General features: G+C 43.9%; 1 protein-coding gene across 1 annotated transcript in view; it reads left to right on the forward strand.

The window, feature by feature from the left end:
• Window positions 1-229: 229 nt before the first annotated feature.
• Window positions 230-26,649, forward strand: part of GALNT17 (polypeptide N-acetylgalactosaminyltransferase 17) — a 207,772-nt gene continuing 181,352 nt past the window's right edge. The window contains exon 1 of the mRNA XM_086475200.1: window positions 230-467. Within this exon, the coding sequence (XP_086331326.1) occupies window positions 230-467 (238 nt within the window). The remainder of the gene's footprint in view (window positions 468-26,649) is intronic.

Genomic DNA, 26,649 nt, shown 5'->3' on the forward strand with positions numbered 1-26,649 from the left:
GCAGCCCGCGGGCGAGCGGCGCTTCTCCTCGCCGGTGCCCCGCTGCCTTCCGCTCCCCGCCGCGGATCGTCCGGCGAGCCCGGGGCCGGGCTGGGGCGCGCCGGTCCCCGCGCAGCCCCCCGCGCCGTGCGGCGGCGTGGGATGTGCGCGCAGCGGCGAGCGCCTGCCGGCCCGCTCCCCTAGCCCCTGCAGGCAGCGCGGCGGCTGGCGGTGCCCCTCGGGAAGTTTGATGGCTTCTTTGAGGAGAGTCAAAGTCCTGCTGGTGTTAAACTTGATCGCGGTGGCTGGCTTCGTCCTCTTCCTGGCCAAGTGCAGACCCATCACGGCCAAGAGCGGCGACTCCTTCCATGACATTCATCCCAGGGCAGAAGTGGCCAACTTGACAGCCCACGGCATCAGCTCCATCCAGGATGCAGTGCTGAAGAGACTCTCCCTCCTAGAAGATATAGTCTACAGGCAGCTGAATGGTAGGAATAGTTCTCCTGCTCTTTAATGCCTTTTGGGCACGGTCGTGGGTGGTGAATAAGGCAACGAGGGGGCTCATGGCTTGCTTGAACTTTGTGTGAGAGAACTGTGCTTTTTCCTGTATTGTCGTGCAAACGGAGTCTCAACGGACTGAATCCATTTAGTATCTGATTTCCAAGTTCAGTTTGTGTTTAAAACTCAGAGTGCCTTGCTCAGGATGGGGGGAAATCGTAATAACATAATGCTGCCTTGAAGGTTTATAGCAGTGGTCAGGAAACTACAGTGTCATGGTTTCTGCATCAAATGAGAAGGGTGTTCAGTGGATGAATACAGGTGGGAGCAGCACGCTGAATATTGATTGAGGGAATGGCTTTTGCTACTATAGAGTTGTGTTTTTGGAAGGGAGTTTTTGAACAGCTGAAGTATGTTGCATCCTTTGAGTGCAGAAGGTCAGAAAGCAAAATGCGCTTTCTCTAATAAGTTAAGCAAACTATTCAGTATTTCCTATGGCTCAGCATTGACAGCTGCTAATTAAAGTCTCAAGTAATGCTTCTCTTTATAGCATAGCGAGGGGGTTTCTATTAGAATCTCACCAGGTTCAGTAGTTCTGAGATGTAGAAAGGGAGTTTTAAAGATGCCGTGTGGGATAGAGAAGCATCTTTTAAAGATGTAAGAAATCTAGGTGAGGTATCTAATTAAAACACTGACTGTGGAAGCTAATTTTTTAAAAATTGTTCCCCATAGATTCGCAACTGGGAATGTAATTTCAATCAAGAGTCCCGTTTATTGCTTCCAATCTCTGTAGCTTTAATGACTGCAAGTTTTTGTGTATCAGAATTAGCAGAGTTAATGGTTTTGGCAATGTCAGTGTGATTCCTTCTCTGAACATTGAATATGAAGCTAATGCACAATTCTGTGCCGTGTTGAACCGAAAGCTGGTGCACTCTGTGTCTGTTCTGACTCAGAGCTATTGCTGCTTCTGCACCGAGGATGTGAGGCAGGTGCAGGAATGCAACATACCTTTACTGGTGCGTAGTAGTTGCCTCTGTCAGTGTCTGTGCCTTGGGGAAGCACTGTACAAAAGGAGAAGCACTCAGCTGAGCAGGAAAGTGTTCTTTGTATTGCTACTTTATACCCTTGCATAAAAAACCCTGTCCTGCCTATGAAAGTGCCTAGAACCACAAGATGTTGAAGCAGCACTGTTGGGTGACAAACAAGGTGAAACAAAAAAATAACAAGGAATAAGGTAGAAAGCTGGATGTTATTTGCAATCGAACTGTAAAATGGGCTGCTTGTGGATATTGCTAGGGCAGAAGGTGCCAGGAAGATTTAGGTATTTATTTAAAAAGGGGCAGTGCCTGAGTTCGAGACAGGAGACCTCATACTAGGACTGTGGTTTTGGACAAGTAATCATGATGCTGTCTACCATTCCTGCAAATATAGAGGGAGAGCTGGAATGTAAGTTATTACCCTTCTTCTGTGGAGATTAGTGTGGGACTCCCTACTCTGATGTGCCATGGGGGCTGCTTTTGGAGCTAGTTGGTGCTTGTGACAGGAGCCCTGAGCATCAGGACGGCTCTGAATGCGTTGTCTCGTCTGTCGGCTGCTGTGGGCACTCGGAGTGCATTTACAGCGTGGTACAGGAGTCTGCTTGGTGCTGAAGAGCAGTCATGCGCCTAAAGACCAGGGGAGGTAGAGGGGGAATAGAGATGTTGTCTATATCACAAACGTTTTCTTAGGGCAGGCAGAAAGCTGAGCACATAAATGTGACATCTTGTCTGGCCTCTGCGTACGGGGGTGATTTATAGCAACACTGATGAGTCTGGCTAAAAAATAGCTCTGGCATAGCGGTTATGTAACTTTGGGTCAAGTATATATTTGGCACATGTGATTTTTAGAAAAGTACAATGTGCTCTGTTCTCTGAGCAATGGCTGTGTGGTGTGCTTCGGCAAGACGTGGGTTTAGAGCGAGGTGTGGGGGGCCAGGTGAATCCCTATCACCATGCAGCAGCACTGAAAGGACACGGGCAAGTGTGCTCAGACAGTCCGTAGGACTGATGAGGAGGCAGCTGGATCTACTTCCCTGCCAGTTTTCTGTGTCCAAATCGGTGTGTTCGTTTGGGCACTTGAAGAACACCTAAAGCTGAAACAGTAATGCCCGCTTGAAGTGTGCAAGTATGGGCTCACTTCTCTTCTTTGTTTCTTTTAGGATAAGGAAGTTGCTTGTTAGTGAGAAGTGCCTAACAAAACCCACCAGTGCTCTTAGACAAGCTCCCTGCAAAACACATCCTCCAAGAGAATTCTCTTACTGTTGCATAGGGTCCTGTTTTAAATCTGACCCCTGGTTTAACACATACAAAACGTTAGAATATAGGACCCTATAGTGTGGCAGGTGGAAAGCCTGCATCTCGGGGAGCATCAGGGAGCGTTCAGCCAAAGCCGGAAACTGAACCACAGTTTGGGTGCAATCAACTATGGATTTTTTTTTTTTTCCCTGCATTATAGGACTTGGCTGGATTTCAGTGGGAGTTGAAGCCATCTTTAAAAACCTGAATCTCTTAAACAGCTCTGTTCTGTAAAGATCAAATGAGCAATCTGATTATACCATTGCTGTGTGTTTGTTTTTTTGAATCATGTAGTGTAAAGCATATTGGAAATAACAGCTCTCTGTGGTGTGGCAGCCCTCATTTTTTATGTATGTGTATTTATTTCTATAAATGTTGGCCATAAAAACAAGCTAAGCAATGCTGCCTTGGGTTTGGTAAGGAAACTATTTTACACAATCATTCCTTTTGAATGACATTTCTCTGCAGTACAGTTCTGGAAGTAACACCAGGCTCCCTCTTACTCCTCTCTGTGCAAGAAGAGCTGTCCCAGGCGTGGCCCAGTCTGCCTCCTACAATGACTCCTCACTTTCTAGGTGATGCATCTTGCTGGCCTTTCAGTGGTTTCCAGCCGCTGCTAGCTGGGATTGCGGCTGTACAAAGCTACGTTGTGTCAGCCGTGGGGCGCTTGTTTTGGGTGGTGATTGAGAGTGCTTTGGGGATGCTGAACGGGATCAGGGAGTCATCACAGCAGGAGGTTTCTCGTTGTCTTGTTTTGTAAAGTATCCATGAGAAGACTTGGGTTTGTCCAAATTTGTCTATTTTGTCTTTTGGCCTAAAACTGATTGAGAACTGTATGTGTGCTTTGTTCTTTCTAAAAGCTTATTATTGCTCCTTAGTTCTTTGCACACGTCTGATGTGTTTTACTTTTTGCTTTTCTGTTGCTTTTTGCTGGTCTCTAATCGGATGGCTCCCGCAGTCACAAAGAAGTACGAGGGTGCCCTTGGAAATGGAGCGTTTTGTGTGTGCATGCACTTATCTGGGAATTCAGAAGATTTTTAATTTCTGTAGTCACTTTTATGGATGGAATTTTCTTGTTCAGCAGACGTTCAGAGAAAGCTAATGAAGGTCGGGAAGGAACATGTGCATTTTACTTTGGGTATTAACTACAACTTGTCTTTTTGATCCAAACCTAATTTTTTGTGTGCTGACATTTACATAAGCAAAAATTGTGGTCCAGATTATCTCCAGCTTTATGGAGATTCACACAACTGAACTTTTCAGTTTGATTCTGTGTTTACAAAGCAAGGATTTCTGTGCTTATGTGACAACCTAGTTAGCTACTGAGGAGCTGGAGTGAAGAGAGCGTTCAGCTTTTGCAGCAACCATGTGCTTCCTGGAGAGCGCTGCGCAAACTCTTCAATTTACCTAATCCTGTTCCTCTGGGGCTAATGTAGAAACCCATTAATGACCATGAGGAATTTGAGAAATTATGCATTTATAGGATCCTGAGACAGCAAAGGTGGGCCACCTGTCTGACATCAAAGCGGCATACAGGATGAGCGATGTGACTTGAGAAAAGTTGCTGTTTGTCTCGTGGAACAGCTTACAAAGCTATTGCTCACCACGAGACCCATCTCAATGGGATGGGTCCTGTGTCCATTGCAGGGTGAGAAGCTGCTCATCTCCCCTCCTGCATGCGCTGGCCTTGGGGGACTTACCCAGGTAGCTTTTTTCTGGCTGTGTTTCTTCTTCCTTGAGCCTTTGCATTACTCTGCTCCACCTCCCTTTGTCCTCCTGAAGGTGTGCCTGATCCCAGTCTGAGTGTGGGAGAAGGAAATGTTCACAGCAGTGCAGCGTGTGTTCACCCCCCTCCCCAGAAGGGTAGAGGATAAGGCTGGTGCATGCCCTCAGTGGTGCCTGCCCAAGGTAGGAGAAGTGTTGAGAAGCTGGGACATCCGCTGCCAAGTCACTGAGAGGCTGGTGGGATGTATAGGGTCCATAGTGAGTTTCCTTGCGTATGCAGAGCACTGGGGCCGCACCGAAGTTGAGTATTCTTCTAGGTAGGAGGAAAGAGCCTGGATCTGATTTTGTGTGTTGGATTTTGTCCCTAGCCTTCTGAGTCTGATCCTGCCCAAAAGCAGGCAATCCCCTCTTCTAAACCCTGTGCACCAGAAGCTTTTGAAGTCAGTATAGAAATAGTTTAGTCATTAAATAGTGCTGCTAGTTTGAGAATAAGAAGTGCGAGAGGGAGAGTACTCTAAATAACCCCTTGGTTTGCATGTGGGGAAGCCATCATCTGTGTCGACCGTAGCTGAGTATCTTGAACAAACAGAAGCAGATCAGTTCTGCTGGTCACTGGTGTCCGAAGGAACCTTCCACCCAGACACCTCCCAAGTGTGCTGGGGTAAACACTTGCCTGTCTACTTATGTGTGTTCAGCAGAGGTCTGGGTCTTGGATTAAAGTCTCCAAGGAGCACGAAGGCTATAAACTCCCTCTCTAGTGCTTTTTGGTTGATACACAACAGCTGAATCTAGTAAGCACTCAGCTGCCTGGAAGCCAATGAGCCAGGAATGATGTGGCGTCTTTCTGAGTAGTGTGAAAAAAAAATAAAGTATAAAAATACTTCAAGCTAAATATTAGTAAGATCGAAAACACTGTTAAAGGGCACTGCTGACTCATCCTAAACTCCTCTTTTAAATTTTATTTTGTAAACTCACAACAGATTATGTATAAGATCAGGGAGAACAAAAGCTGTTTGCAAGTTGTTGTAAATGAGAGATCAGCGATGAAGAACTGCTGAAGCTGGCTGGAAAATGGGTGAGCAGACAGGGTTTTTCCCTTCATGCTAAAGAAGTTCACAGAGAGTAAAGTGCTGCTTTACCAAATGTTAAAAGTTGAAGAGGAACTTTAAATTCCTTGGTGATTAAATAAGCCTATGTTCATTTTTTAAACAAGCTTGCATCTGCGCTTTTGCACATGGAATTATTTGCACATGCTGAGATATGAACAAGTGCATGCCAGCAACCTCCCTGCATACAGATTGTGCTCTCGTCTGCTTATCCAATTAGGAAATTAACTTTGTGAGGGTTGCATATGGACATGGGGGCCGATACTGAAACACAGCCTTTTGCATGGTCATGCTATTCCCCTTGTAAAGTGGCACTTAATTAACTTAAAACTCTTTAGAGATAGTGGATTTACTTCCCATAAGGGTAAGATAACGCTTATCTTCTATAACACTTATCATCCTCAAAGTATGTTACAAACTTGGCTAACTACTGAGTATAAAAATTATATATGTAAATAAGGCAGATTAAAAGCAGTTCTATCAGCCATTTAGTAGTATGTAATAGCATTACACCCACAGACTGGTAAAATTAAGATTTTTAACAAGTAGGTAATATATTAACTAAAATGCTAAGAAATTCTCTGATTAAGATAAACAACTAAATGTAAATATTTGAGAGTAGGGAAATGCTGTTTGTAGGCAGAAGGGCCCAACTTTAGTCACATTAATGAAATAAAATAGCTGTTTATATGAGCACAGCCTTGCTGAGTGAAATCCTTTGATATAAGAAATGATGATGTGGAGATAAATGGCGGTGTGACTGCTGTTAACTGATGGTTATCATGCAGGATCTGAGATGCTGTTTCTCTCTCTGCCCCACTACCATGACATTTCTGAAGTAGAAACTAACTGTATTATTTTGTATAGCCTTGTATGGCTACTTGATAAAAATTGCAGCTTTAATATTTATTATAGTCCTGACAGATCTGGTTGCCATATTCCCCATTAGGAATAATGCAAGTTATCCAGATTGAGTACGTGCTTTTAGGACACCTCAACCTTACTAGCTGCAGGAGAGTGGTCTGTGTAGGCTCAAGGCACCCCAGAGATGCTGTCTGTAAATTATTCTTATTGGTTCATGGAAATTTGGTCTCGTACTGATCAAAGACTGAATAAAAGAACTACTTCTTAGAGAAATAATAGAGTTAAAAGATGAGGCTTCAGGTAGTCATTTAGGAAGCATCTGGAAGCTTAGACGTTAATGTGACATTTAGTTAACAACCCGGCTGACTAGGAACTGATAGATAATTTTTGTTTTCGATAGTTGTTTGGCATCATCATTTGAATATTCACTGTCATTGGCAATGAATGAGTAATAAGGCACTAACACATTTATCATGCAGAGACAACACAGGATTCATGAGATGCAACAGCAATGACTAGAAAATAGTGACAACATTGGTATTTTATTCTTGCATATTAATTCAGGTCTGCCTGAATGGAGAAACAGAACCTTACTTCAATGGTAAAATTGTAAAGCTACGATAGATTTACACTGACAAATTAGTTAGGCAGCTTTTAGGAATAGATTTCTAAGGATATAAAAAAAAAAAAAGTTGCTGTAATTATGTGAATTACAGTATTATTTCAAGCCTTGGTCTGGATCAGTGGTGTACTATTTTGTCTCAAGTAAGAGTCATTTGGAATTGGATGCATTTGGCAAAACATGGGCATCTAGTGACATTTCAGTGCCCGAAGGCATCCTGCCTGGCTTCCAGCTGCCACTCCAGAAGGTCACGACTCAGCCATCCCATCGGTGGAGTGTCACATCTGCTGGGCTTGTGCAGCGTCTTGGATACCCCACGGCCTTTCGGGTGGCAGCAGGCATTGCTGAGACAAGACTCCCGTGCTTGCCAATTTGGAGATCTTTGGCTTTGATCAGAGAGGACAGACAGATGAAGTTGGCTTTAGGCATACGCTGTCAGTGCGCTTGGATTCTGGGGAGTTCTGGCCTACTCTTGGCCACCGTCTTCTCGCGTTACTTCTCTCCCGGCAGAAAGTGTGTGTGTTTCTAATCAGAAAATGCTGTATGCAGCCTGTGAGCAAATCTACCTGTTAATAAGGCATAGCAGAAAAGAAAATAGGAATGAGCCTTCTCAGGTAATTAAAAAGGTTTTACTTATTTTGTGATTTATGCCACTAATCTTTATCCAAAACTGAACAATCTGGTCCAGATGTTACAGCAGGCTGGCAGGCTGCCAGTTCCCAGCTCCTACAGATATGCCTGGATCCCGGGGTACGTGAGGATGCTCTGGATGTCAAAATATTAAAAGGGAGAGGGTTTTTTTTGTAAAATGTCCTTATCAAAGTCCGCAAAGGGCTGTTCAAACTGAATACCCATAGTTTTGAGCCTATGGTGAGTCAACAGCAGTGATTCCACTTCAGTAATGTATCCTAGTGGCACAGTATTGTTTTTCCTAAACAGTTTTGGGAGTACTACAACTGTATTTTCTAGCCCCCAATCCCTGTGGTCAGATTTCTTCAAGAAATTGTTGAATGCTTTACACATCTTGTTGCTACAAGTGTAGCTAGTTCTGCCTATAAATCTAATAGCTATCGACCCACATTCTGACATTCGCTGATGGTTATCTAAAAATAATGCGGTAATGATGCAATGAGAGCCCGACGTAAAACATTACGTGTAAGGAGAGAGCTTTGCTGAGCCTTGCTCTGCTGTCATCGAGCAATTACACACCATGCTTCTGATGCGATCTTAGGGCTTTGATGCTTGTGTCAGTGGAGAGATTCAAAGTTATCTGAAAGAGAAAGGCAATTTCCTAAAATCAGGAGCGAGTTGGATAAAAATCGCGGTTTGCCTTTTCCTTTTTTAAAACCTGATGATCTGCGCTTGCGTGCCTCTCGCTGTGTAATGAGTACCCGTTCCTATGATACTGCCCTCCCAGGGATTTGCTCCCTGTGATTCACTCTGATACCTGATACCCACAGACAGCGATGCTAAAGGCTATCTGCAATATCACAGCACTTGTTCGGTCTTGGAACAGGAAATACCTACCACTTCACAAGATCTGTGGTATGGGAGTAACGTGATAACTCTTGGTAAATGGATTTTTTAAAAAATAGGGATCTTCCTAGGTTGTCTGACCTAGGCTGTTGTGTAAGAGCACAGCTCTTCCCACTGATAGGGAAAATGAAAGATCTCTTAAAAGCTGGGGCTGTGTCATATGTAGTAAATCCCCGCTGCTTACTGCACAGCTGGCATGCCGTGTTGCACCTGATTACTTAATTTTAGCACAGTAAAACCAACTGTGTGATGTGTCAGCATTTGATGCCGAGGAAGGAAGGGGAATTCTCGATCCTTCTTCCCTTTGGTACACTCGGCTTATGTGCAAGCAGAAATGTCTTGTGTTCCTTCCCGTGGGTTGAACCGCGGCTGCCCAGCGCTAGCACTTCTCTGGGGTCTGGTTGGGAAAGACTGTGGGTGGGAAGGCAGACAAGCTGGGCTCTGGGCTCTGCTGTGTGCCGCCCTTTCGGTCCTTGAGCATCCTTATTCCCTCTGACTCTGTTCCCCAGCACCCAAATGGTGGATTTTCTTTTCTCCCACCTCCTCTACTTAACAGTAGGGCCTTTCCTGTGTTCGTGGGCAATGGAAATCCAAATTGCTTTTCCTTGGCGTGTCTTAAGTGATGCTGAGATACAGAAAGTGGAAAACCATTAAAAGAGAAAAATCAATAGTGGATTACCAGACACCAGCAGTGCCTTGGCTGAGTTCTTTCGGGTGTTTCCTCAAGCTGCAGAAAGCGTAAGAGAGTCAAGCAAGGTCTCTTACCTGATGGTCGTCAGAATTTATTTAACCTTTGTTTTAATCTTCATCTGCTCATGTAGTATTTTGGGCAGTGTAATGGCCTGCCATGGTTGTGCATGTTCTCAGAGCATAAAGAGGAAGCGAGAAGGTTAATTTTAAAATGAAACAATTAGAATTTCTTTCTGGGTCTTTGCCTACATTACACTTTAAATCATGAGAGTTTTGCGTCATGTTTGCACCAAATTACTACAAATTCTTCCAAAACAATTGCTTGATCATAGTCTAAAAACAAAGGAGAAAAAAAAAGTGAAAAGCCATTTAATGATAGTTTAAAGCTTGCTTATATTCCATTATGGAGTTTAAAATAATTTCTGTTGGCCTTTGTGTGTTTTTAGTGTGTGCCACCTTTAGTGAAGTGCGCTGGAACATTGCACGCTTTAAATAGGTTGCACCATTAAAACCCTATTCTGCTAGCTTTTATTTCAGTTTTTCATATTTGCACTGACAAGGCAATAATAGTAATAACCATTACACTCGTCTAAACCTGTAGTCAAGGCTGGGGCCATGTTGTGCTTTGCCCTTTGCTAAGTGTAGATGAAAAGCTGTAATGTGGAACTTCAGTCTGCGTAAAGTTGTTATTCACGTCATCAGGAGGGACTGGTGTCACCCTTAAGGGCACCAGGCATTCAGTAGGAAAGGGTTAGCTCTCAGTTTTTCCTCCAACCTTTTGTGTGATGCTGGACGAGTCCTTAGAATAATATTAGAAAAAATAGACGAGTTAGAGATTCAAGTTCCCTTATGTGTCACTGAATGAATGTCTCAAGGACAGAAAGAGAGGGAGACGTTTATATGTGGGAAATGGTATGAGGACAAAGAAGAAGTTGCAGGTATATTTTGGTGATTTGAAGGTACTTGGAACTGCCATCAGAGAGGTAGGAACAGAAAAAAGTGAGAAAGAAGAGATATTGGACCCACTTCTTACTCCTTACCATAACAAATGACTGGAGTGTGGCCTCAATTAAGTGATTACTACTCACATTATGACCCTGCCCAGTGGCCCTGGAGGTTCCTGTCCCATATATTTGGTGCTATAAGCCAGTGAGAACTGGCCAGTCCCAAAGTGCTTATCACTTAGGAGATAAATCATGCAACAGAATGAGGCAGAAGATGGGGGGAGAATTAGACCTAATGTTGTGTTAATTCCCTGTGGTTTTTGGATTTAAAACTCATGTTGGTTTAAATCTGTATTAATTATATGTCAACTAGGTTGAAGGGGGGAGGTGTAAGAAAATGACTTAATAGAGCAAGAATATGGGCAAGTGAAGTGGGAGGGAGGGAGGGAGGACTGCAGTAATGGTCAGAGCAGAAGGCAGGGGTGAGGTTTCATCCAGGAGCAATGTGCTGAGCCAAGCCATGCAGCTGAAGGGTCTCTCTAGACTTTGAGGGCTGGAGAGGGGGCAGGCAGCAGCTCGCGCCTGAGTACTTTCCCAGGGTTCTGCCTCCAGAAGCTTTACTTCCCCCTGTGAGTTATGGGGGACAGCTTCCACACGTGGTTCAAAATTAGGAAAATATCCACCATGCACCAGTTCATAAAGGGATGTGCAGTGGGACTGTGGTTGTGGGAAGGTGGGGGATCCAGCAGTCTCAACTTAGAGGAGCAGCTGCTGGTGGTGAATCAGGTTCTCTTTGGCTAAAGCTGATCTGATTGACCACGTGCAATGCCCAAAGGGGCAGAGCTGGTTTTTAAGCTCTGCAGGTGGAGGTCAGAAACAAAACTTGAGCATCTGGAGAAAAAAATGAATAATTAATTAACCTAATGGGCCAGGGATGGGTGAGCTGCTTTGCCCAACGTGAAGAGGGACAGTTCAAACATTGTGCTGTTTGATTGGTGCTTGTGGTGTGAAGGGGCAATATGACAGCTGGATCATGCAGATGATTTATGGGCATGCAGCCAGCTTTCATTTAGAAATCTGCCCCTGTCAAGAGTGTCTAAAGGTAGTTACTGGCTTTTACAGTGTCTTACATGGAAGGTGTTGTTGGGGTCAGGTCATATTGACTTCAGCTGTCTTTGGATGAAGCACTGAATCAATAAGTGACTTTCTGGGGGAGTTTAATAGCTGTTCTGCACGGACATAAAAGGGGTTAGACAGTAAAATGGGTTTTTACGCTTTTATCAGTCTTTTCTCAAGAAGTTGCTCCACTTCCAAATACTAATTAATGTTATGTTCCTTCCGCAAATTTTCCTCCCTCCTGGTGCGGCCTGTTTGATCCTGTAGAACAGCATCAGGCCTTGCAAATTAGAAGCAGCTGCCAGGCTACGGTGAGGAAAGAGGCAATGAACGGAAAGGAATAAAGCTTTGACATCATATCTGAATTTGAGGCATCCAGCATAATTTATGCTCTTCATGCAGCTGTTCAGAAAAATCCTGGAATTCCCTTGAATGTCCAGCTCTGATTATATTGTCAGAACTGCATATCCAGAAATATCCAGCTCCAATTAAAATTACTGGAGTTGGATACCCGAAGAAAGTAATTCAGTCCAAAGCTGCAGACCTAGGTGTAGACACCTCTGGTAGCATCTTACTCTGAGGCTGCCCAGCCTTTTCCATCGTGAGGAACTGTATACATTTGTTTGTAATTTTTTCCAGTTAGGCTGAGATGGTCACATACTGTCAAGATCATATTTATCTTTAATCCCAGATGGTTTTGGAAATGATGTGTAAGAAAAATCACGTATCATTGCTCCCATGGAGGGACAGAAGCTGATACAAAAGGAAAAGGAGTGGAGGGACTGAACTGCCAGCCCTCCCACCCCCTGGCAAAAAAAAATGGGGCTGAGAAACCACAGGAGCAGAGAAAGGAGGAAATGAGGAGGCTGACATGGGTGGGCAAAATGGGAGTTGGTGGGGAGAGTGTGCATGGGACAAGGTGTCCATGCAGGGAGCAGTGACCCCAGGGGGCGAGGGTCCTGGGAGCATCTCTGTTTTGCTACAGGAACATTTGAATGCAGGGCAGTTGCTTGGTGGTTTGGTTACAAGTAGTAGAAGAATGGCTGTCTGCAAAAATATTATTTTCAACTCGCTATTTTATGTACATGAAGTATAACTAAAAAGATAAGTTACTTCCAGAAACTTTAACGCCAGTTGTGGTTCTTGGGTATTTTTGCTGGTTTGATGATTAAAGTGTTAGCCTTGTAGAGCGTTCAGAAGATGTGTGGGTATAAAGCCAGGGCAGGTATTATTAGCTGTGTAAAGCAAAACAATACAGTCACTGTGGAAAAATTACGGGTTTTGTGCTGAAGCAGATATTTAACCTTTGTTTTTATAACTCCAGAAATGAAGCAGTTTGTTTCTTAATGTAGGCTTAATGCTTGAAGTGTATGCTGACTGGATTTTCACATCTGAATGTATGAAATGCGGGGCTATTAAAATCTGTTTTAACGATCTCTTTTCCCATAACTCCTAATATTTGCCATTTACTAATTATGATGTGCCTAAGTAGTTCTCATTTGTAGTAGGTATTTTAAATGCTGCAGCTGTCCTAGTTTCAAGCTAACTGCTGGTGCCTTTTTTTTTATGTCTGAGAATTGGGTAGTATCGGTAATTTTTGCAGGTTGGTATTAAGTCCTTGCCTCATACTGTTCTTCATTAGAAGGTTTTTGATATACAGGTCCCCAGTGGAAGCAGAAATACTTTCTTTGGCAGAGGAGCAGCAATGCTGAAGAACATATATTTTTAGGGAACATTGGTTTGTGTTGTAAACTCATGCTGAGTCAGAGAGGGCATAGGCAGGGGTGGTTGGTGTGAAGTGCTTTTTGATTTGAGAGTTGCTGCTCTATTTGTCCTTTTTTTTTTTTAAATTCCTTAGGATTTTTCAGCAAATTTATAATAGGGGAAATGTGGCTGTTTGAAAGGTAGCAGCCTGGGCGGCAGCTTTGCAAGCTTCCCAAGTGGCTTGTGAGGAAGAAAAAGGCAGGGTGTTTTTTTTATGGTCCGTTTTGCTGCTCCAAGGGCCAGTGTGATGGGACTGTGTGAGCTGGTTTAAGGTCCCACAGATGTTACAAGGCCATTGACCTTGTAGTCTGATGGACCTCCCTGCAAAGCGAAGAATGCAAGGGAAGTGGTAATAAAAAAGGGCTTGTACAGTGTAAGTTAGGAAGCAGAGGCTACACGTGAAGGAAAAAGGGAAATGGGCAACTCGGAACAATTTAGATGCTCTGCAAGTGAGGAAAGCCTGTTAATTCAGTTGTCTGCCCTCCTTGTATTTCATTTTACCTGTTATGGTGTTTTCTTTTTTTTCTTAATCCCATTTCTCAGTCACCTTCACCAGAGGCAACTCCAGCTGTGACTTGACAGCTGCTGCTGTCTTCTCCAGCATGTGCTGCTGAAAATCCCAGTTGATTCTAGTGCTTAAGGCACAGTGCTATTTTCTATATTTCTTCCTACTATAAAATGATACATATTAATATTAATAGTACTCTTCCCAAATTCAGATGCCTCTGGGCCTATTGCAATTATGTGGGGTTTTTTTTAAACCCTTGTTTTTTGGCAGGTGTGTCCTGGCAGTAAACAGGGCTGATGAGCACCTCCCAGACCATGGGCAGTGCTTTAGGGTTAGGTGCAGTGGACAGTACTCAAATCTGGAACCAAATCCTTAAACTCTTAAGGAAGGATGAATGGAAGTGGAAGCTTTGAATAAAATCTTTTCACTTCACATCCTGTGAAATAATTCCTTCTGACTTGGAAGAAGAGACTGTGGTGCCAGGGATACGATGTGCTGCAGGTCCTTCTTGTGCTGGACGTTGCCAGCCAGCAACAGCTCCTCCTGCACAGACCTAATGTGGTTATGTATTTACTGAGCTTATTTCTTGCTTCGTAGCCATAGGCTCCCTTTCTGCTGTCTAGAAGGTAAAATGCTGTTCCTGTTAGAGGCAGCATCAGACCTACAGCCTCTTATCTCTCCCTTTCCTCCAGAAGCTAAAAAAACACCCCAAAACCAAAAAAACCCCACGGATGTTTTACCTTTTTTTGCCTGCTCCTTTCTTTGCATTTCTTATGCCTCCATGCTAAGCCTTGGCTTAAAACCTTAAGATTTGAAGCTCAACAAGTTTGGGAAAAAAAAAAAAGCTGATCTAGGAGTCTTCTGACTGGATCAGTGGAGCAAAAGAACAGGCTGAAGTTGCACAATTGTGCGTTAGGAGAACTTTGCTGAACGTGCTGTGTCAGGGTCTCGTACCAGGTGATTATCTTCAGAGGTGCATAAGGCAAATGCTTTTCCACTTTTAGGAAATTCCTTTATACTTGAATTTTAAAATGCTGATTTTTTAAAATTTTTTTTTTTGGTTAACGAAATTGCTGATGGGGCATTTTTCTTTGACTAATTTTTTTGTCATTATTACATAAAACCTTTTCAATATTTGCTTTCTGTGAGCACTGGAATTTCTTTTCATGCCTTTAGTTGCCTTTTCTGCAGTATCCATACTCAATCCTCCAGGTGCGCAGAGCTTCCTAAAAGGAGCTGAGCGGCAGCCACTGTCCCTGCAGTCTGCAGGAGCCCAGGGTGCCCGAGCCCCAGAGGAAAGCTCAGCTCCCCCATGGCAGTCCCTGGCGTGTTCGATGGCCTAGGGCTGGAATTAGACGAAGCTGCGTGGTTCGATCAGGGTGAATGTTTTCTGAGTCTGTATGGGGACAGCTCAAACTGCTGAGGGTGTTTAAAACCTGTAGCCCAGCCTGTCTGGATTGTAAATGCTTCTGATCCTGCCTGTGTCCCTTCATGTGGATGGGTTGGGAAAAACCCGAGGAACTCGCTTTCATCATTACGGGTGCAAGCTGCGTTGTTTCCAGGGACTTCAGTGGGGTTAGGACCAGGCTTGCCTTATGCGCTTTGTTAATTGGCAGTACGAATTGGAAGGCTCTATGTTAGGTTAAAGAAATAAAAAGGTAGGGACAAATTTTCAGGCTGAAATTGGTATGAGCTGAGCTTCTCTCACATCAGTCCCTTGAGCTTTTACAGTCTTAATTAAAGAGATTTTTTTCCTCCTTTTTTTTTTTTTTTTTTTTTTTTAAATCCCTTGCTAGGTCATGAAGATCCTTTGTATTCCATTTACATTGTGTTACCTGTTGGGGACTTGGACTTGTAGCTATGTACCAAATTCAGAACTAACTGTATGGCAGATAACTTGCAAGCTTTCCTTCATTTTTCAGGTTTCAGGTTTTTCTGACAAGTAAGTACAGTTTCATATTTATATCCATGCCCGAAATAAATCAAATTAGTCTGAAATTAGCCTTTGCTCTTACAATGCTTTGCACATTTCTTATATTAAGGAGATAAGGAAGGAGACGAGCAAACCTGCTTTGAAGACGAGCTGATTTCCATAGCAGGCAGAGTGACCTACTTAAAGGGAGGGGGAGAGCAAGCATCGTAGAAAATGGGCTCTTTATTTATTTATATAATTTTAAAGTATCTGCATCAGTGCTCCCCTGGCTGAGCCCTCTCCTGACACTCACCTGACAGAGGGCTGAAGAACTCAGAGATGAAGAAATGTCGTTTGTCCTTCAAGAGTCTCCTTTGTATTAAGACGACTTGTGTTGGCATTGCAGCCGGGGTGGAACTGCGCAGCTCAGTGCAGAGGCGTTTGGTAGATGACAAGATTCAGACAGGGCTTTGGGGGAATGTTAATCACAGTTTAACATTTGTAGGATATCTACTTCATTGCTTCACTTAAATGAGAAGGAGCAGTGTGCCATGCTTTGGGGCTCTTGAACGTCGTGTTCAAGAGCACGGGATGTTCGGGAACATCCGTGTGGAGAACTGTCAAATGGCACAGCAGAGCCAGGGATCCCCAGTTAGATGGGTTGGAGCAGCAGGTGGGTGGTGAGGTGCATTTGCTTTTATTTTTACACACTCCTAGTTTGATAGCCAGGAGATGCATGGAGTCATATGTACGTATGTGCCATCAAATAAACATTGGCTGGGTGGGTGTATGGTTTGTGGCCTAAAATGGGCTCCCTTAGTAATAATATATGCCTGATTCAGGTCTGGTACCATCTTAGTAGAGGATCTAACTCTGCAAAGCAGCGTTAGTGTCTGGAAGGCGAATGCTGTACGCAGGACTGGAGTAAGCAACGCAAGCACGTGCAGTTACAGCGTGTTGGCCTGTCTCTCGTGTGGTCATTTCCTTTGGTGTAATGTCAGTGTGACATGTGCCCGGATCGGAATGACCATGGGTCACTCCAGACACCGAACCACATGAATTCATACAATAAAAGCTGATTTGTCTGTCCCAGTGGTTTTATAACTTGTTTAGAGAACCAACACTCACCTGGTTGCCGAAGGCTGGCTGTGCCCCACTGGTGCTCTGGTTTCTGGTCTGCAAGCTGTGTTTGTATCTTAACTTGATTTGCATCCTCTGCAAAATAAGTTATGTATCCAGGACCTGAGTTGGGTGCAGCTCAGGCATTGCAAGAAACTGTGATGATCTGCTTTCACGTGCTCAGGAATTCATAGATACTCTGCTCTTGCATTTAAAGTGTCATGATGTCCTGATAGGCAGAAGGGGAGGACAAGTTGTTGGTCTGAGCTTCTGACTGAGACAGTCTTGTCTGAGCTGATCATCATAACAAGTTTATGTAGAGATGAAGATTCGTTCGTTTAGTCAGAGAAGGTACTAAAAAGCTTTCTTTGCTCACCCTGCATTGTGATAAATATTTTGTAAGAACGATGTGCATCTGGTTGTCTTTGCCTGAAATCTTTATTCTTCTAATACCTGAGTAGAACGAGATGAAAACTTCCCTGCCCTGTGGGTAGCTACGTTTCACTGGAGCCATATGTTGAGTTTGCAAAGCCTGTTGGGAATTTGGCAGGATCTATGAACTAAGTTCAAAATTAAGAATTGATGAGTAGGTGAGAAAAGACTGCTTGTAGCCACCTCAGGGCAGTAATGCTCCCATAACAACTTTGTTCTATGCCATTATTGTCCGCTGTTGCTTGTTTAATAGCATTTCTTTTTCTTTGAGTCAAAACTTGCTCCTTTTAACTTCCATTCTTCACTGAGAACGGTAAATCTGAGAAGTCTAGAAGTAGTCTTGTGGCCTGTTTTAAGAGTCTTATATATTTCAAGTAACATATATAAAATAGAAGTTTATTGACCGATTGCAGAGAGGAAAGTATGGCAAGTCAAGCTGACAGAGTGATGGGGAGAACTGCTGCTCCAGTGCCTAAAATATCACCTGGTTGTGTTGTTCCTCAGCCTTTCCCCACGAGGCTGCACTGTGCAGGGACTTAGTCCCTCTGTGGGTCTGGTAAGAGGCAGACTCTTAACTAGATGATATGGAGAAGAACCTTCGTTGAAACACTTGAATCAAACACTTTATTTATTCCAGTGGGAACACTTTGCAAAGAACATTTAGGTTCTCTGGGAAGCGCTAACTCACCTGCATGCAACTGAGCTGAGCAATGTGGCTGAGAAAAGGTGGTCATGGCAGCAATGCAAGAGTGGAGAAGCCACAGCATCACACGCGCAGTGACCAGCAAGGGCTTGTGCCCCTTGGTAGTCCTGTGATTGTGTGAGAGTGTACATTCCAAACTTGGCCAAGCCAAGGGACCGCCTTTCCCAGCACTACCAGTAGCAGAGCTTTGGGGAAAGACCATGGGAGGCCTTTTGTCTTTTAGGAAGTGAACTTCCTACCTTGTGTCTTCTTAGGTGCTCCTGACTTCTGGGGAGGTGTGAGGAGTAACAGTATCTTGCTTTTTCTTTTTATCATTTGACATTGCAGAGTTCTCTCATGTCCTCTGAGCTCGTCTGCTGCCTTTTGAGGGTGAAGAGTCCTAGTTTATTTAATTTGTCCTATATAAAAACCATTTTAAAAATCTTTGATAGCCTATTGCTTTGTATTGCTGGATTTTTTTATACTCCTGTTTGTTTGTTTTTAACTGGATATGCTAAAGCTGCACTCAGTGTTCTGGGTGTGAAAGTGAGGCCGAAAATAAGGAGAGAATACTTGGGCCAGACATTGGCAAAATGACATCAATATTTGCAGGAAAGTCAAAGACATTAATTTATATATAATTCCTACTATTAATGTTAAAATTGTTGTTAATTATTGTTAATTAATGTTAAATATTTAAATAAAGTTAAATAATTAACGTTAAACCCAGGCCTCAGGTGGACGGTTTCTCATACCCTGGATGGAATGGCTCTAATGCTTAGAAAGTCCTCCTCTTCCCACCCTCTTTCCTGCGGTGTCTTGGTGCTGCAGAAGGCAAGACCAGGAGATCCCTTCAGTCTCTCAGATCTTTGGGCTGCTTAACAGGGTCTGTAGAGCCTCGATGTATCAGAAAATGGAAGTAAGGTGCTTAAAGCTGAACCCAAAATGACCTGGACTATTTGAGTCACTTGGGGAACTTGGTCTAAGACCATTAATTTTGTTCCTGTCGGGATTTATGGAGTTCTTAGGAGCTGATGGTACCGCTGACCCCCAAGGATGTATCTTACCTGTTGTGGGTAGGGTTGCAGATGGATCTTCCCCGTTCTCTCTGAACGTGCATGTTGTGGAAGTTTGCAGAGTTCTTGCTGAGCAGAATTAGGCAAGTCTGCACTCGTTCCAGTCTCTGCTCTGCAGCTGTTCCTCTTGCCCAGTGATCCTTGCAACTTGGTCTTTTCCAGTCTTGCACGATGGACTCTCTTGTTAAATGTCAGAAACCAGTAAGGCTTTGATTTTAATTTTTTTTTGTTGCAGTTGTATTTAATGTGTATGTCAATACAACGCACTTCAGATTTGTGTGTGCCAGTGCTGCAGAGTATAAACAGACCAAACTGAAATGTAAAACGATAAGACATTTTACAATGTAATTCTGTGTCATTAAAACAAGTTGTGTCTATGGTAGGAATTTAACGATTCCTTTCAGAAGGATTTACTTTAATGTAATGTTTTTAAAAACCCACTTTAATTGGCTGAACTGTTGGAGAGCTAACAAGGCGATGCTTTCTTAGCCGTTTTGCCTTTTGATTGAACAGTAAAACAGGTAAGTTAAGTTTTAATAAAAATCTTGTTTTTACAGAGCACTTTGAGAATTAAGTAATACAGAAATAGCAACTAATTCATTCTTGCATAGGCCTGTGTAGCCAGTTAGAGAGGGCTGTAAACTGAGGGGTATTTGATTTATATGACAGCAGTGTCAGCATCAGGCTCTCCCTCCCTTTAGTGCTGGTACTGGTGCCTGTGCTGTCAGCCAAATGGATCTGCTTTGAACCTGAACGATTTACAGCCTCAGGGTGCTCGTGTTCAGGGGCAAGCTGTCGTCCTGAGCGCTGCTGTGGGGGAGTGAGCCCTGGGGCACTTCGTTCACTCTGCCTCCTTTGGGTATAAGCCAGTCCCAGCCCGAGCTGCAGGAGGATTAATGGTTGAGGAGCAGAGATAACGTGCAGTGGTCACAGGTTGTAGCTTTTGTCCTCTTTTGAATCTGGTCCTAACCACACAGGGCTGTAGAGCCAGCAGGAAAATGTAGTGGGGAGAGGGGTGAGTCCTGCTGCCCAGCTACACTGCAGGGTAGCTCTGTAGCACCTGGATGTTTAGAAGTAGTGCACCCTGACGGGGCGCGATGTGCTTGCACCATATGAAAACATTTGCAATCAAAAGATTGTTAGACCAGCAGTGTCCACAGCGCTTGATGAGTGAGTCCAAAAACTTGCTCAGTTTCACTGGCACTGACATAAAGGAGAGGTTGTGAAAGGCAGGATATTGCCCAAATAAAAGCAGTTACCAACATGGAATGTTTTATACTGACCAGAAAGCCCACGAAGGGAGAGGTAAGAGGTGACTCTGGTTCATGTCAGGATTAACTCTGGGAAAGACTCGCCTGAAAACAGGACTTGGGGATTGGTACAAACTGGAAGATACCCAAAAAGGGAATCCAAAATCAAAGCTGTTTTATTGCTTGTTGTTATATGTCTGTCTTCACATAACTGGTAAATGAAATCGTGGATTTTAGTATTGCAGCCTCTTGCCTTTAGCTGAAGGCAGTTTGTGGTGGATAACGGCTTCAGATGGCTGGCAAGCCATTTTCAAGGTCTTTGGGGTCCGAAAGCGACAGTGACAGTCTCTCGCAGTGCCTAGAACATTAATCTGAAATCAAAGGTAGCAGATGTGTTATGGGACACGGCGATTTGGTTGCATTTCAAACCTGAAAGCTGAGGCATTGGCGAGATGTCTCCTAGGGATGTGGTTTAACCCTTGATACACAACTAGCTGAAGGGTAAGTCTGCCCACATTGTAACGCTTGCTTTGGGTCAGCAGACTCCATGCTTCTCACTGTCTTTTAATTGAGTTATTATGCTCTGTGGTGAGGTTATAAAATACAAGGATTAAGCCTTATGCTTTAAAACCCAAAGCGCTTCTGTTATCGTTTGCTCCATGTGGGTGGCAGTGGACAAACAGGGCTGAAGCCTGATCATAAATGCCCCAGAGTTTCTCTCCTCTCTGTGGTGGCTGGCAGAGTTCAGCACCAGGGAGGGAGAGCACAAAAATAGTTGAGTAATGCTGATGACGGTGTCCGTTTTCAGACGTGCTTGTCCATGGCATAGGATAAATACGTTCCTGTGGGTATGGCAATACAAATAAAAACAGTGGAGCTTTTGGATCCAGTTGTGAGAGATGGAACAGATGGGCCCTTGTGTGCAAACAGAGCATGTTCTGCGTTCGCTGGCACAGCAGCCAGGGTGTCTGTTGTAGGAGTAGAGCTTCAATAATGCCAGACCCTGTAAAAGCCCTGTAAAATTATATTTTTCTTGAGAAAATTAATTACCTCGTTGTTTTTTCTAATACATGTAGACTGACAGCTTGTGCTGTTACATATGGAGGTTCTGCATCGCTGAGCCTTACGATTTCTTCCCTCTCGCTCCTGTGAAGCTCCTGCAGTTCCCTTGTGCTGAAGGGCAGTGAAAGCACAGTGCTCCTGCCTGTGGGGCTGCTGCCTCTGCCCTCTGCCTGCCTGCGAGAACACGTGTCGCTTGCCTTGTGTATGTGCTGAAGAGACTTTCTGAAGCTGTAGAATGGATAAACACACACAAAATGACTTACAGCTCTTATCTTGGTGTGGAAAAAGGATGGATGCAGCCACTACAGCAGGGTTAGCGAGTGGCTGCTGGGATGCCTCTGAGCAAGGCTACATCGTACGAACTAAAGCTGTGCGGGCTGGGGCTGCTGGACAGGGTGTATCATCTGTACCTCTGGCGGAGAGAGGAGGGTAGTTTTAAGGGCCGCTATCTGCAATGAACTGACATGGGAAAGAACATCTCTCTTAGGGGCAAGAGGAGGGTGCAGGTTTGGGTTTTAAAAGGGAATTCTTGTATCATTTTTGTGCCCTTAAAAGGATCCAAACTGCACTTTGTGCAGCTTCGTGGGACCTCGCTCACGCGGCTTTCCAAAGAGATGCTAGGACTGGTGTTTCGAACAGATCTTGGAGCCAGAAGATGGGACTGATGCCAGTTCAGTGCCTTCTGCTTAGGCATGCAGGTAAAGGGGTGAATGCTCCAGGTAGCTTGTTGCTGTTGAGCCTTCCTGAGGGGTAAAAAACTGAATGCTGCAACATGTAGACCTCAAAGTGGAAATGAAGCGAAACATCTGGGGTGCAGCAGTGTCCAAAATCCTCCCTGGGTTTTGAGGTGAAGTAATAAAGTGTGTTGGGTTTTTTTTTGGTTGGGGTTTGATTTTTCTGTTTGCTTTGTTTTATGTGGTTTTGTGCTGTTGATGTTTCGGTGTTTTGCAGGCCCTGTAGACTGGCTTGCAGCACAGCACTGCTGATAAAGGGAATACAACAGTGGAGATGCAGCGTAGGTAGGACTTGACTGTCAGTTGAACATCCTGGAACCAGTGCAATCTACTTGCTTAAAAAAACCCCAACAATTCATAATGATAAATGATGTAGCCAGTTCTGTAGAGAAGCAAATGTAGAAAACTGTCAGAAAGAAAAATCTACACATAGGGTCTGTAATGTCAGTCTTTTTATATTTTTAAATATCCTTAGTACCTGTTGTCCAAGTATGGCTTGATAATTGCTTTCATTTGCTGGATTTTTTTTTTTTTTTTTGGATGGATGTGGCATACCTGAGAGCTTTCTGTCTATACCAAGCCTGTGATAAGCAGCTTCCCTTTGCCAAGAGGTCTGTGCATTCCTCCCACTGCTTTCTCTTTATGGCTTAATTTCTTTGGCTTTGCCACAGTTTGATTTTATTTTACAGTTTGCAGCATGAGGTCCCCAAATTGTTTATGTCCGTTAAGCAAACATATATTTCTGGGATTGACGTTTTAATTTAATAAAACACTTTCTAATGGGGGTCAGCTGCAGCTGTGAATTTGTAATGAGTGTTTATTGGAAGCCCTGTCAAATGGCAGCGTTTAGCACTGAGTGTGTGAGGGTGCTCGTTCCAAGTCTCTGCAGATCGGTGATTTGTCGAAGGGGCTCTGTGTGACTCGCCCTCCTTGCCATGCTGCATGTGTTGGATCAGCCACTCATGCTTGTGCTGCCTGAACCCCCGTGTTTGCCCTTTGTGTGATCTCAGGAGCTGTACAGGACTGACATATGTACGAAGAGAGGCTTGGTTTCTGCACCCAACTGGAGACAGTCCCAAATGGAAAGAGCAAATATGTATGCAAAGGAGTTGCATATTAAAAGGTACTAGGAGCTGTTTCTAGGAGCTCAACTATGGGATGCTTAGGAAATTCAGCCTTGAAGTATTTCACAATATTTAGGTTCACATAACAGCAGATGGAGCATTCAGACGTAGGTGTTGCTTTTCCTGTGTAGCCACCAGGAAGACCCCCAGGCCAACAGTTGCTGACTGCTAGCTTGGCTTATGAAAGCATATCCAGGGCAGAATGTCAGAGATGCCCAAGTGCACCTCATACTGGCTTGGCATAATTGACCTGTTGCTTAGCATCAAATGGTTTCTAATCATTTCCAAGGGTTAGAAAAGCCCCAAGACACAGATTGCTGGTCCAAGTCTGTGTTTAGGTAGAATGTGCATAAGCCAGGACACGTGCCTGTGTCTAGTGAAGTTAATTGGGGTCTTGTTTGTTTGCTAAGGCAGCACAGAGGGATTCCAGGCTGCTGGCTCTGTTCTTGGCCCTTGAGACACCAGGCAGAGCGATCGTGTATGAATTATAGAAGATAGTTATATTAGTTAGTGTGTTCTTTCAGTATGTCCTTTCTCATCTTTGCTAATCTCTAGTAAATCAGTGTTTTGGGAAAGAAAACAGAGGCATGAAAAATCTCATAGTATTAGGTTTTTAATAAATTCTCCCTTGAGTCCTTCATTTAATTTTTCACTTTAACATGCTCGGTCCTACTGCTAGTCCCTTATCTTTGGGTAACATTTTACAGAGTACTTCCTTTGCCAGACTTTTGCAAATAGATTTGGGTTAAGCATCTGATTAAGTTTTGCGTTCTTTCCACCTTGCACCTTCCAAGGAAAATTCTAACTTTTCCAGAAGATGGAAACAAATTTGTGATGCAAGTCAGTGAACTTCTTTTGCTACCGGCCCCTGAAGTAATTTGCTTAGCTATCTTTCTGCTAGCTCTGACCAGGAAGATAGCTAGTGAGACTTGCAACCAGAGTAACCAGTTCATTCTTATGGTAGTGCTGCCTTCTAGGGTATAAAATTCCCTGTAACCTCTGATTTTATTCCAAGATGGCTGTCAGGAACCCATTGGACAACAGAAGTTTTGTTGGCCTGTGTTAAATTTCAACTGGTGACTTGAATTGTTGAGATTTTAGACCTTCCTAAGCCTCTCTGACTCGCTGCAGGCACTTGTTATGGGTGATACATCATGCTGTGCTTGCCCTGTTTTTTCTGCTTTCCTTGAGAGGTCTGTCAGCAGCTTATCTGGACCACGCGTGTGACCCAGTGTGGCAGCTCTAATGATCAACAGCCATGCAACCTTGACTAACAACGTTACACTTTACATCTTTTTTCCTTCACTCTTCATGTCTTCTTCCTTTTCCTTCCTAGTTCTCTTGTTCTCTCTTTTTTTTTTTTTTTTTTTTAAATATAGAGGTTTTTTAATATTCCCTTTTTTTTCCGATGATTGGAGTTGTTCTTTAGGACCAGTCTACCATATAGCGTAAACGTTAGCAAATGGACAAGGGTACCCGTCCTGCAGTGCCAGGGAGCTGTAACTGTCTGTAGGGGTGGTAGGGAGGAGGGAGAGGGGCGACGTGATGGCAGAGGTCAAGTAGAAAACGTCTAGATCCAGCCAGGAGGAAACTTAAGCCAGAGCTGGACTTGCCAACAAGTGTCATAATTCTTTTGATTGGTTTGACTGATGTTGGTACTCCAAGATATGTAAAAGGGTCTGGATGCTTAACATTACTGCCTGCTGACCACCCACGGGCACCTGTTCTTCTCTAAAAACATTGTCAATAGCTTCCAGTGAGAGTTATGCTCCACTTATGGCACATAAATAACTTGTTAAGAGCTGCAGGAAACCTCCTGTTGTAACCATCGTGCTCTGATTGCAAGGAGTTGATGCTTTCCTGTGTTTGCTTTGTATTCCTTTATTAAGGACATACGATTATCCTGTAGCAAGTGGCATTGCTGTGCAGAGAAATCTGTGCTCAATATCTCCAGCCTTAACCATTATCATGAGAAGAATGGATTTCTCCTCTTCTGTGTATTAAGGACATGTTGTGACTTTGTGGAATCACTGCAGGAGTAAATGATGTATGAAATGAGAAATCTCTGCTCCCGTGCGCGCAGACACAGCCAATGCTGTAAAATGTTCAGCTCAGATGCAGACAGAAAAATCTCTGAAGTATCCAACGTGACTCGTGGCTCTTCCTCTGGTAAAGCATGTTCCACCAGGTTTGGCTTAATTTTTTTTTTCCCTGAGCGCTCACAAGGCTTGATTGATCATTACAGAGAGAGATGTCCATGCCAAATGTGGAGCACTGTGTGCACGTGATGAGACTTCCTCTTGAAGCTTGTAGTCAAGGACGGATGCTTGTTAGCTTGGGAGGAAGTTTCTTATTCCTTTAGCGTCCCTAACCCTTATATATTAAAGCCTTTATATAAAACTTCCTTTTGTAGATGTCTGGGGAAAGGAGGAAGGTGGGACAGCTGAGCTGGACAAACTGAAACTGGCAGGTGTTACGTGGAATTAATGCCCAAGTGAGTCTTGGAAAGTTTTGCAGTTCCCTGATTTTTACCGCCATATGTGGATAAAGCCTAAGGCAGAGGTTACATCTGCATACTGACGCACAGCTGTCCTTCCTCTGGCCCCTGATCCTCCTCCCTTGTCTCCCACAGGAGAGCTTGTGCTTCCTTTGCAGACAGCTTGCAGCTCAGAGCAGCACTTGGATGAGAAGCCGATGGCTCACGGCTCATGCTGGTTTGATGACCAGTGTCCGAGCTGCATATGGAAAATCAACCATTGCTGCCAAAGGGCTCATTAAGGCGCCGCCTCCAGTCACGGTACTTGCTGGCTTGAACCTATGAGTGCGTAGGCAATGGTATATTACTTACCTCAGACCCAGTTTCTATCACTACTATTGCTGCTTTGCAGACTTTATCTACAGCATTTCTGTGCTGTCCAAGAGACATTAGGGGATTTAAGAAAAGAAGTACGGCAAATGGTGAGCTTGCAAAGTGTTAGGATCTTGCAACTCGTTCCGTGTCTGTTTGGTACTACAAGACGAGAGGGAGCATGGGAAGGAAGATGGTCACTAAAACTAAACTAATGGGAGTTCAGTTGGGTGAAAACCACAGAGGAGGTCTTGTGAAAACTTCAGAATTTTAAATGTTGAATTTAAGACATTTTAGAGGAAAAAAACTAAGCTCAGTAGCATCTGTAGGGAATAAAAAAGGTTCACATCAGAAAAAGGGTGCAAAATGTTCTAGTGGTAATTTTTGCACTTTGGTGTATGGATCAGCCAACAAGAGTCTATAGCTTCTTGTAGGGTAGGTTCATGGGGCTAAAAATATAGGACTATGTGTGTTTTCTAAAGTAACCTCACCTCCCTTTCTGGAAAAGGAGATTCTGTAGTTCAGTGTGAATCTCTGTAAGACCCTTGCAGATAATTCAGTTGGAGAACAATTTGGTGTTACTCACAAAGGATATTTTCTTCCCATCTTTAACAACGAGGCAGAATGACTGAGAGAGAACTCCCTTGGATTCATACCAAGAAGCTGCATCAGTGTTCCTGGGAGAGTGCCTGGAACTCACAAAAAATACATCATCTCTTTAGCCA

Source organism: Leptosomus discolor, chromosome 18 (genome assembly GCF_034619465.1).
Source record: "Leptosomus discolor isolate bLepDis1 chromosome 18, bLepDis1.hap2, whole genome shotgun sequence".
Classification (NCBI taxonomy): Eukaryota; Metazoa; Chordata; class Aves; order Leptosomiformes; family Leptosomidae; genus Leptosomus; species Leptosomus discolor.